Here is a 12,856-nt window from a genome sequence, read left to right on the forward strand (position 1 = left end):
CCGTCTACCACGAAGTTGCCGAGCTTCCGTTTGGAAGCATCAACAGCAGCCAGCATCCCTTCCGGCCCTTGCATCGTTCACTGGATATATAAGTGCTAGGATGGATATCATCTCTGATATAAAAATAGATAAAAGAAAAAAAAGGAAAGAAAGCAACAACACCAATAGATCCTCCCTCCCTCGTCAATACCAATCCACTTCACCGTCTACCACGAAGTTGCCTAGCTTCCGTTTGGAAGCATCAACAGCAGCCAGCATCCCTTGTGGGGTATTTTAGGTGTTAAAGGTTTTTTCTGTAGTCTTTTTTGAAGGGTTTGTAACAAACCTCAAAGGGTTTGCTCAAATATTGTCAAATTAATCAAAATGATGGTTCTAAGACAATATTGAAATAAACTCTTTTCTGTGAATGATATCCAATTCCATTAATATTACGATACTGAAGCTGTAAGCTGAGTACTGCATGCATGCATGCATACTAGCTCGAGCTTAACTATAGAATTCGCAAATCACAGGTTTTAAACTCTTGTAAACAAGAACATATATCTTTGATATCTCATAAATAACAAGGAAAATTATACAGATATATCTCAAAGGATGGAACAAGTAGGTGGTTGGTGTGGAGAGTAAACGTCTCCGTACATCATAGGTGGAGGATAGTGATGAAAGTAATTATTTGGCCAATACAGCACGTCTTTCTCTTCCGTTTTCTTCTCTTCTTTCTCTTCTTTCTCTTCTTTGACACTCACTATCATAACATGCCCAAATTTTTTCCTGAGGGCATGGGCCAGCTTAACCGAATCAACTTCCCCAGTCACCACAACTTTGTCTGTCCCTTCTATTTCCACAGAATTCACACCTGTCCAACATAATAAACTCTCCGTGTCAGAACCTATGTAAGATTTCATAACATGTTACTGTTACAAAGTAAACATTTAGAAAAGTTTATACGACGCGTGTATGAAGGGAAAACAACAAAGAAAGAAAAAGAAAATGAAGAGTTTGTACAATATTAGTTGCATGAAACGACCACACCCACTAAAAAAGATTACTAAATGAACCAAAATGTATTTATTCCTTGCAATTTGCGGAGCTCAGTATCAGTATTTCTCTGACATGGTAAGTCTCCTGATCGATCATCGTACAGTTCTGGAAAGCAAAACATGTTCATTCGGAAATTAAGGAACGCTAAATACCGTCTGCGACCGCCGCAATCTTCATAGCCTTCGTTCTGTGTTTGCTGGAGTTCATTGATACCTCCATAACTATTTTTTGCTGCACCATTGAACAACAAACATTCCCACTTACGTGAATGTTAACCACATATAGTAAAAGCTTGCACTTCTTATTCTCTGAGTTTAAGGAAAATGAATCTCACATAAATTAAGCCGTAAACAGTGTGACAAGTTCTGAAGGGGAAAATACTTACCTTCATTCTCAACAGCAACAGAAATAATTTCGGTGAAATACTCTCTTAGGTTTCAAGTCTATTGTGAAATGGAGGAAGAGGAGATGCTTAACTTGTATTTTATAGGAAAATAAAATACTTCTTGAGTCACACTTGGGACATACGCGGTCCAAACGCTGAACTATTCTAACCCTGTATTGTCACATCAGTTCACTGCTTATTTTGTTCCTTAGAAAAGTAGTTCACAATTCACATGAAGTTCTTAGTTTTAAAAATTCATAAATATATATTCATAGGGATCTCTGATAGCCTGGTGTATAACGAGTAAAAAAAAAAAGTAGCATTTTAGTTTGACAATAATTAAAAATATTAATTATTAAGATAGAGATAATTCCATAAAAATAAATAAAACTATATATAACTCAATTCTTAATTAATTAAACATTAAAAGTTAAAATTAAAAAAATAAAAAAAAACCTAAAAAAATTCCCTGCAATTTAATTTATAAGACCAGAATCACCCTATAGAAAACAAGCAAAAAAAATCATGAAATTCAATCTCTAATATTCAAGTTAATGATGAAAAATGAAATTAAAAAAATAATAAATCAAAATATCAAAATAATAAAAATAAAATTTGATATAAGAAAAATTTTACAACATACTCTGGTATTTTTGACAAAGTAAGGTGGAAAAATTGAGAAGAGGATATATAAAAGAGAGAAAAAGAAATGAAAGTATAGTGGTTGGCTGAAACGACACTGTTTTTCTTCCCCAACACTTGTCATCGCATAATAAAGACCCCTCCGAGATGATTCTAGCGGCGCCAATAAAGGAAGCCTTTGGAGATTAGTGGCCATCATAAACACTCCCATGATGCAACGTCCCACTTTACGCACTAAGGTATGCGTTACATACCATTTATTTTTACTCTGCTTGTTCAATTTAGTCCCTCGCCTTGCAAAAAAATAGGGTTGAACATTTGTTTTGATTTTCAAAGTTTTAATTGTTTTAAACTAATGAAACTAAATTTCATTTTGTCAATTGAAACATTAACTATTTTTTCATTACTAGTTTTTTATACCTAGTTAATCGAAAAAAAACTATCAAATCCAATCTAGTTGTTGTAAACAACCTATTTTTTTCATTGCAAGATCTTTATACCTAATTAACTGAAATAAACCATCAAATCCAATCTCATAAAAATTTAATGTAAAAGGATCAATTCGAAAAAAAATATACTAATAAAAAAATCAAAGAACAAAAAAAAATCGGGGGTGAACATTTTCTCCTTATTGTCAATTCAGTCCGTGATGCTAGCAAAAAAAAAAAGGAATTTTTTTTCTCAATACCATGATATCCTTATATCTAGGCAATTAAAACAAATTGTCAAGCCTAATCCCTAATAAACACAATATTAAAGAAATAAATTGAAAAAAATAATAATTCAAGGACCACAATTAAAAAAAATCCAAAGGACTAAAATAATAACAATAAAAAAAAATAACTACGGAATACTATTAAAATCAAAACTGATTTCTCTATACTATTATATAAAGTGATTTTGCCATATTTTTTAGTTTTTTTTATAATTAAGTTGCTAGGGTTTTGCCATCCATTTTTTATTATTATTATAGTTGGCTAGATTGCTTCTTTATAAGGAGTTTTTTCTGTAAGGTTTTTCTAATGTCCTTCCTTAGGGTTTTCTCCTCCTTTTTGGAGTCTTTGTTAAAATAAATAAATATTATTTTTTTTCTTGAATGTGAATTTTTAATAGGAAAACTTTATGGTAAGAAATTAATTAAAGTTTTTTTAATTGTTTCAAATCTCTTTTTTTTTCAATTTTTCCAAATTTATTTGATTCTCTATTTATTTTTCTTTTCTTCATTTGTGTAATTTCTCTTCATATTATTTCATCTCCATCATTTTAGTTTCTTTTTGCTCATCGATTCACACCCTAATTTTTTTTCATTTTATCTTCATTTTTCTTTGTATTTTAATTTTTCATTTTTATTATAAAGAATTACATGAAATAAAATAAAAGTATCAAAAATCATGAAATAATCATAAATTACTTTCAAAAGATAATTTTTTGAAAATTTAATATATTTTATAAATTAGAGGTAAAAAAATGGATGGGTTATGATTTATATATATATATATATATATATATATATATATATATATATATATATATATATATATATATATTGTAAAACAAAATAAAAGGTATAAATAAATTTTTGATGTGAGTGAAGAGGTAAGTCTAGAAATGACAAGATTCTCTATCAAACACAGAGCATACTTAAGTTTATGGAAATAAAAATACAAATAGAATTTAAATAAAATATATATTGAAAGTAAGGTTTAAAGGAACCTTACTGAAAATTTGTATTGAATTTAATTCAGGAGATAATGGTTGTAGAAATTCGGATCCAAAACGTATGTATCTTTATACAAGATGAATGATAATATAGAAGGTTATAGGAAAATTTGAGTATGTTACAAGGGGTTAAGTATTTGATGGCTTCTGCAGAGAAACTCTTCTATGTAAGTTCTGCTTTTAAATATTGGGAGAAGGCTGCTTATATAGAGTATCCATTTATGAAAGAAAACAATCACCAACTTCGTGAAAATCAAATCCTTGAAGATTTTCTTGATGAATCTTAGTTGGAATTCAGCTTAGGTGTTGGCTGCCAACTCATCTTCGCTAATTTGTAGATAGATAATCAAAGGTTGAAGGCTGGATCTTGAACAAGAATGATTGAATTATGGTATGGAAAAGATGTTAATGGTGTGTGTGTGTGTTTGGATCGAAATTTGAAGTGGATTTAAGAAATTAATTTGTAATTCTTCATGTTATGATTAAGAAAATGATTCTTATTCTTTTAATTTTTCAAATTTGTCCTTCAATTATAAATTCTCATATTTTTTTCATTTTATTCCGTATTCTTTTAATTTTTAATTTCTTTTCTTGGCTCTTTTGTTAAAATTTTATTGGCTTTCTATTTCATTTTTCAATCAAAGTTTATGTTGTTTTATTTTTTTAATTTGACTCTCATTTTTTTGATTTGTTTTCCCTTTTGTTAAAGCTATTTTTCAATTCAATTTGACCCTTCGTTTGAAAATTTTTGTTTTTCTCTCTAGTTTATTTTTTTTCACCCTCATTCTTTTAATTAATTTTTTTTAGATCATTTTGTGTAATTGATTTTGTTTTCCTGGTTTCATGTTTTCACATTTGATTTGTTGGGAATTCGATTTTATATTTTTTTATTTGTAGAGCTTCTGATCTAATAACCCGGGTCACAAATTTGAATAGTTAATGTTATTCAACATCTTTTTTTGCTAATTTTCTTTTGATGATCTTATCATTCTGTATTTTTTTTTTAATATTGGTTTTGTGATTATCTTTGATTTCGTTTCTATAAGTTTATCTCAATATTATGACTTGATCACAGGTTTTGCATGCCTTTTTTTAATAGAAGTTTTTTTAAAAATTATTTTGCTTATGTTTGATTTTTGAAGATACTATTATAATATATCTATAATTTTTTTATACAAGTGAACTTTATTTTTTAAAATAAAGAATATTCATTTTAAAATATTATTTCTTATGTGTTCGGCCTTGCGTAATGTTTTTTTAGGGTGTGGATTTGCTAAATCAGTTTCATTTGTGTTTCTATTTTTATTATATTTTATCGATTTCAATAAAAAAAAGTTCAATAAACATAATCGGGTAAATATGTTATTTTGTGTGATTGAATATCTTAATTTATATTTATCTCTTATTTTTTTTAATTTTTTACGATATTTTTTTTGTTTATTGAGATAAGATAGAAAGGGTCCTCAATTTATTTTGTACGTGTACTTTTATAAATATTTAAAATTATTAGATTGGTCCCTTAAAAATATTTAATCCTAGTTCCCGCCAATGCTAAAACATGCAAATTTAGTCCATTCTATTACAATAAAATTGTACGGAAAGAAAGAATTGAAGCAGAAATCACAATTCCTTAACAAAATTGCTCGGAAAGTACTCTAAGAAAGAATTTGCAGGGAAAAGTGGCGTTCCCATCACGCGTACTTAATTAATTATACATGACATTGACAACTATATCAAAATAAATAAAAAATAAAAAGTAATTTTCTTTTTTTTTCTTTTTTCTTTTTCTATCGTCAATGGAGTTTGGTCTCCATATAGATTTGTTACTTATATCTAACATGCTTTCGTCGGTTTGTGATTAGCTCGGCTAGTATATGCTTTCACATCTTTAGTCCACTTAAGTCACGTGTTCGCGAGACGACCGTTCAGCTGGTCTGGGTCTTTGGCATTTACTTGCCAAGTCTTCACAGATTTATAATCTGCTAATTTGATTGTTGTTAATTGTTATGATGATAGTGCTAGAGATAATAGTCCCAAATACCCTTTATGATGTATGAAGGTTTGAAATCCTTTCACATATTTAATCAATTGATTTGACTCGTCTTTTCATTTTAGAATACCTTTATTTTTTTTTGCATATTTCTTTACTTTTTTTTTTATATTGTATCAAAAATCATGTAACGTGGTTAATAAAAAAATCGAATAAAATAAAAAAAAAACATTTAATATTTTTTTAAAAAATTATCACAATTTGAATTCAATCTTACTTAATGGCTTTATGATTCTCTCATACTCTCTTGGCCACGCTGTTGTTAACCTCCTTCCAATAAATTTTTTCCTTACATGTCAATTTTATAAAATAATTAGTTTATTAAATATTAAAAAAATAATTGTTTATGTATATATTAACCTTACACTTTCCGAACCAAGCATCAATCATAGACTTCCATTCAAGATTTCAGAGAACTTGACTTCATTGAAACAAAGACATTTCCATTAATGATTTCATTACCGATGCTATCGTGCGAGAAACCTCAACATTTATAAACCTGAGTTTCAATTCGTTCATTAAATTAATTATTCAAACTTTATCCATTGTTGTTTAATTTTTTATCATGCAGGAAAGAAAAATAAACTTATATGTTGTGGTCGGGCTTCCTTTGAGCAATATACTTCCCAATGTAAACATCTCGCTCAAAAGAGACACCCGCTCTGTGAATCACACTCGCACTCGACGAGATTATGTCGAAAAAAAGTACCCGAGATGCCTCATCATAGTCGGCTCCTAGCGGAACCGCCTACTCATATTTATCAGAAGCGCTGCCTAAAGAACTAGTGCTCTTGTTCATCTTTGTCTTTACTAACCTTCTTTTTCTCATCTAAACAAATTTGATAAAAAAAATTAATAAAATTATCACTATATTCTATTTTAAAAAAAGATTTGGTAGCACCGTCCATTTATAATAGCCTATCTAAAATTTTAAAACTTATAAATATACATCAATAACCCATGCCGCAAATCAATTGATTTTGTTTTTGCTCATAAATTTACCACATAATCAAATGTAGGAACTATATTCATTACGTTTAATCAAACCATGATATTTATCTCAACATCAAGCCAAATCATTGACAACTAATTCATCGTAACAATCCTTAACACGCCTTTAAAAAACAAATCAACCGTAAAAAAAGAAAGTAGAACAGGAACTAATAATTTTATATTCATATTACCATCACGGTAAAATTGCATCCACCATTCATCAATTTTGTTCTTTAACTGTACCAGTGTTTTTATTAGCATTTGTTTTTACCTACTTTCAATCCATATAAGTTGAAATATTCTATTAAATACCTACATGACAACTTTAGAATTTAAAAATCTATTAAATCTAGATTGTAATAAACAAAATTGACGGTGGATGATTGAATAAAAAACCATAAAACTTGAAATTTTCAATTTTTTATATTTTTTCTGAGTTTAAATGGAATTCAAAATTTCTTATATATTTTTTTTTATTTCTTCAACTACTTTCTTTAACTTTTTCATATTTTTTGAATTTTGAACTTGAAGGGGATTCGATTTTTTTTTTAAAGACCAGTTTAAATTAACATTTTTTCATCATAAATTTTTTCATCATAATGTGAATTTTTGTTCTAAAAACTTTTGGGATATTTTTCACATTCAAGAACAGCCACTGGATGGACTTTTTTGGGCGAGAAATGAGACCATGAGCCCGCGTGTTTTCTAACTTATTTTGACTTTCAATGGTAGATTGTTTTGACTTACGATGCTGGAGAAAATGACAAGGAGATGTTAGGCTGTTGTCGCTGGAGGAGAAGAGAAAGTCGTCAATGTTCTGTGGCCCGAGCTGCTATCATTGGCTGAAGTTAGACTGGTGAGGAAGGTGGTCGTCTGAGAGGAGAGGGGAAAAAGAGGGGAGAGAGAGAGAGAGAGAGAGAGAGAGAGAAGGAGAGAGAAGGAGGGTTCTAGAATTAGGGATTTTGGTCTATTATTCATTGAGCTTATTCTCCAATGATATTATTGATGATTTTTCTGTCGGTAAAAATAACATGTTATTTATTATTGATGTAATTATTGATAGAAAGTTGAATATTTAATAATTTTTACAGTCTATTGATAATTCTATCAGTAATTAATACCGAACTTTTTTTTGAACCCTCTAAAATGTTCCGATGACATTTTATTCTGTTAGTAATTTAGTCGGTGATTTAAATATTTAGTGGCAAAGTCCTATAATTTTTTTCCAACTTTTTGGAACTCTTCAAGAGACTAAGTTCGTCCATAATTCACACGTCATTGGTATTTTTGTTAGTATAAAACAGTGATAAAGTCCTGTAAATTTTTTCCAACCCTATGAAACTCTCTAAAGGAGTAAGTTAGTTAGTAATTCCATTGGTATTTCATATTTCGACGGTATTTCTACTAGTATAAAACAAATTTTTTTTCCTAATATTTTTGTATTTCTTATCTCTCCATCCTACAAATACAACAAAATTACAATACAGTAACATCAATTCTATTTAATAACAAAATAGTGAAATCATAAAAATAAATGTTTCAATTGTGTTAACAATAGTTCATTATGAAGCAATAACATGTTAAAAAAGTATATTAATATCAATTTTATTACATATTAATGTTTTACATATAAAATCAAATCAGCTCGAATTCTTTTTAATTTGTATTGTCTTCTTCTTCTTCATCATCTTTCTCATCATCGTCATGTCCATCATCATTTTCTTCATTGAATTGAAGATTGTTGATCTCATCATCTTCATTAACTTCTGTATGTCCACCGGTTCTTAATATATCATTTAACTTCTCGGCATTAACATCAACAAAAGTAATCTCAGCAACATGAAAATCTGAATTTTTTTCTAAGTTGGTAGATGGAGCAATTTGATATGGATCAATTAACTCATCAATTTGAAAGACATTGTCCCCTACAACCTTCATCGTTACTATCTTGAACAACTTAGACATAACCCCTAGGTTTGGTTTTCATAATGGATAATCAATCAACTCTAAAACAATTCTTTTTAAAGGAAATAGTATATGTGCGATAAACTTATTGGTATTACTTGGAAAAAAAAACGAAGACATTGTCGATGTTACGAAGTCTAGCCTTTGTATTAATTTCGACCAAATCATGGTGAGAATCCACTTTGATTCCTCTATCGGTAGTATCATACCAATATCATTTAAATAAAAAGTCTATATTCTGCTTGTTATGATATTGCAATTCAATCACCTCTTCTAACTTTATATAATAAACTATCATTAGCAATGCCTCCTATTTGATAAATTTGGTACATGATTATAACCATTAACAGTTAAAGAGAAATGTGTAATAAAATTATGTATTATGAGAGTTAAAAATTATTAAGTAATGCTTACATGTGTTTTAAACCACATAACAAATTATTCATCTTATAATTAGAAAAATTAAGATTTGATCAGATATGAATTTTAGGATAGTAAGAATTATTGATTTTGTCTATAAAAAATAACTCACTCTATCAGTTTATACAAGAGTATAAGAAAAAATTGTTTAAAAATAGCAACATGTTAATATTATACTTACTAAATAAAAGGTCTCAATTCATTAATATTAGTCCTTCCCCTATCAGTTTTGGATTCATACAAAGCATGTCCACAGGTCCTACACATGGTAAAATCTATATTTTCACGATAGCCCTACTTCAATTATCATTCAACAAAAAACTTTTTTTTGAATGAAAACCAGCATACACCATCAAAATATTAATGATGAGTTAAAGGTGTTGATCTAGATCAATAATACATCGCAATTAAATGATGTTCCAAAAAGAAAAATAAAAAGAATGAAAGGGTCCATTTCATTTTTATAGCAATATCAACAAACTCTACAGTGAACTGCCACTAGCAGATGTATTTTCAGATTTATGAAATAATTTGTTTTACTCTAAAAGGGATATAATAATCAATATGAATACATAAAATGGAGAAACATCATCTAGAAATCTGATAGGTAACATACTAGTTCAAGCTTATTCTTGGTAACTTCCTTCCTCATAACTCCAGTCTCCTATGGAGGAACATCTAACGTTTATCAACATAAAACTCTTAGATCATAAACAAAAAACTAATAAAACTTTTCGGGTCCAAACCAAAAAATAAAAACAACAAAATAACACCGTTTAACCAAAACACAATGTACAAAGCTCAAATCAAGAATAAGAGATAGAGAAAAAAAAATTAAAGTTCTTCCTAAGCTTTAACTTGGGGATTTTTCTAAGTCAATTTAAAAAAATTATGACTAATTGCTTTGGATTTAGGTTCAGATTGCCATGAGAAGAGAAAATTTTGATTAAAAACACTAGATCTTGATTTTGATTCAAATCCTCCTAAGGACAGATAAAATGATATATTGAGAGATAAATTGTGCTTGATTCTATTTATTTTTTTGTTTGAGTTTATGATATATTATATCTGAGTACGGTTTGGTTTTTTCATCAAATTTAAAATTTTAAGTTTACAAACTATAATTTTTTCAAAACTTGATACGCAAGCACAATTTTTATTATTAAATTATAGGATGTTAAACATAATTTTCTCTATAATAAAAAATACAAGGATAGATTGGATCGAAACTCCTAAAAAATGAATATGTAGATTCGTCTCTTCTAATAAAATAAAGCTAAAATGAACTCTCCAAGGAATGGAGGAAAACATTAGAATAATAAAAATGTCACATGAACAACATTTCAACATTAATTGAGAGGTTGACCATCCAATTAAATTGTAGTATATGCGATATTCTTCATGCTTATACACATCATTTTCAAGTTCCTTGGCATGAATACAAATATTGCCATTAAATTAATTATACATCCATGCATGCCCGGCAGTCGTCAGAAGGTTAACTAGAAATTAATTGAATGTGATAAATATTTAATAATTAGTAGCAGGAGAAGGTCGAAAGGCAGGCACCAATTAATTAGTAATTAGGTATGCAAACAAACAAAACATATCTCTTAAGAGCATGGAAAGGGGAAACCTCCATGGCTCCATCAAGCAATATATCGAATTATTATCTATCTTTTCATAAGCATGAAAAGTTACAAATCTTTTCGATTCACTTAGAAGTTCTTTTGGCTTTAAATAATGCAATCATTGGTTTTTCTTCTTCTTCATAATACCTCCCCACATCATAATAGGATTCATTTGTTGGGAAGTCGTTTTGATTGGTAGGATTATGGACGTCATGTCGGTAGCTTGCCAGCTCCCACTAAAAAGAAATTCATTTTTCTTTGCTTTCTTTTTATTAAAAAAAAGAAGAAAAAGAAGAAGAAGAAACAGTTCTCATGGCCGATTGTTTTTTTGCTTTGTTTACTCTAGATGTTTTTTTTAATCATATTACTGTATATATATTAACTAGGTTTATTTAATCCAATCAAGTCAATAACCTGAGTATCAGATTTTTTTTTAAATTTTAAAAATAACATCATTATCTAACATTTTTTTTTATATTTGAAAAAAATTAACCCGAGCCTCCTACGTGCGATGTAGAGATTAAACTAACTGGAGCACATTTGATGCGTAACATGGTGCGTGCAGATGCCATTGGTGATTAAAGTGAAGCTTTCCGCACCCGCTGTTCAGGAATTTATCTGGGATGGAAGAAACCATGAAAAGTCACCTTAGTAGAATCTTCACCAGACAGCAGTGAGTGAACCGCAGTCTGATGCAGCAGAAATGGCAAACTACTCTCTCTGTTTTTTTATTGTTTTAGAACCAAAAATAGCAAACAAATTGATTCATAGCCTTTGTATGGTTGGTTGGGCAGGATTTGGTAAGGGCATAAGCTCCCCCTGTATTTTTTATAGTATTTATAAGTGGACAAAAGGTGAAGATGGATCCTAGGCTGCTGTCTGTCTCCCCTTCCCGCTGGCGAACAGTCCATTACTGCAACCCTAATGAAAGATGATTACATGCATGAATCCCACGTCATTCTTCAGAATCCGAAATCCAATCTGAAAATAATATATTAAAGAAGAGTGATCATAAGAGTTCATTTTAGTTGACATGATCATCATAATATTTTAATACTGAATCTAATCAAATTGCTTAAGATCCATGCTGGCTTGTCTTCCATTTCGGTCTATTTTATCCCTTGATATCTACCTATCTATCTATTTTCTGGTTCATTTTAAGATTTCATCCAAAAACAGGTATCTAAGAGTGTGGTAGTAATTATTTTTTAAAGTGTTTTTTATTTGAAAATAAATAAATAAAATAATATTTTTTATTTTTTTAAAATTATTTTTGATATCACCACATCAAAACGATCTGAAAACACAAAAAATATTAATTTGAAGTAAAAAAATTAAATTTTTTTTTCAAAAATACTTTTAAACATAAAATAAACTGACTTTAAGTAAGTCCAGTATACATTCATGATCTGTAAAAGTGCTTCTTGTTTGTGAACGTGTTTTTCAGGAAATTAATTTTTTTTAATTAAATTTATATTTTTTATATTTTTAGATTATTTTAATATACGAGTATTAAAATAAATTTTAAAAAATATAAAAAAATATTATTTTTATATATTTTGAAGTAGAAAAACAATTTAAAAACTAAAAGTAGAGACTACTCTTGATCAGGGCTGTTTAAAGGAGGAGGAGTGTAGTCGTGGAGTAGAGAATCATGTGGCTGCAGATCACATTCCCTTCACGAACGAGCTGTATCCATCTTCTTCCCATAACACACCAAGTACGTCACTGGTCAAGACTTAATAATTGTTAGTATTTACTCCTCCTCCTGTCTTTCTTTCACTTTATACAGTACACACTGGAATAGTACTACCACTGCTCCTCCCTCAAGACCTTTTCTTTTTGTTCTTTCTTTATTATCATCTGAATTCAAAAATTCCTGTCTGCCCAACACAACATTTATCCTTCACGCTTGATCCCTCCCGTACACGTGGCTTCCTGTTAAAATTATTGGGAGCAACATCCTGCTGGGTCCCGCCCTCTTTTGTTAAGACCTAAAGTACACCCCAA

The 12,856-nt window shown here is 29.2% G+C and overlaps 1 protein-coding gene across 1 annotated transcript; it reads right to left on the reverse strand.

The window, feature by feature from the left end:
* Window positions 1–383: 383 nt before the first annotated feature.
* Window positions 384–1,528, reverse strand: LOC7459120 (heavy metal-associated isoprenylated plant protein 41). Its single transcript, XM_024582796.2, has 3 exons — window positions 1,427–1,528; window positions 1,194–1,272; window positions 384–856 (listed from the first exon to the last, which is right to left on the reverse strand). The coding sequence occupies exons 1-3, from the start codon at window positions 1,430–1,432 to the stop codon at window positions 588–590; spliced, it is 354 nt and encodes a 117-aa protein (XP_024438564.1). The 5' UTR covers window positions 1,433–1,528; the 3' UTR covers window positions 384–587.
* Between the last annotated feature and the right edge of the window lie 11,328 nt (window positions 1,529–12,856).

The sequence above is a fragment of the Populus trichocarpa genome, chromosome 1 (assembly GCF_000002775.5).
Source record: "Populus trichocarpa isolate Nisqually-1 chromosome 1, P.trichocarpa_v4.1, whole genome shotgun sequence".
In the NCBI taxonomy this organism is placed as follows: domain Eukaryota; kingdom Viridiplantae; phylum Streptophyta; class Magnoliopsida; order Malpighiales; family Salicaceae; genus Populus; species Populus trichocarpa.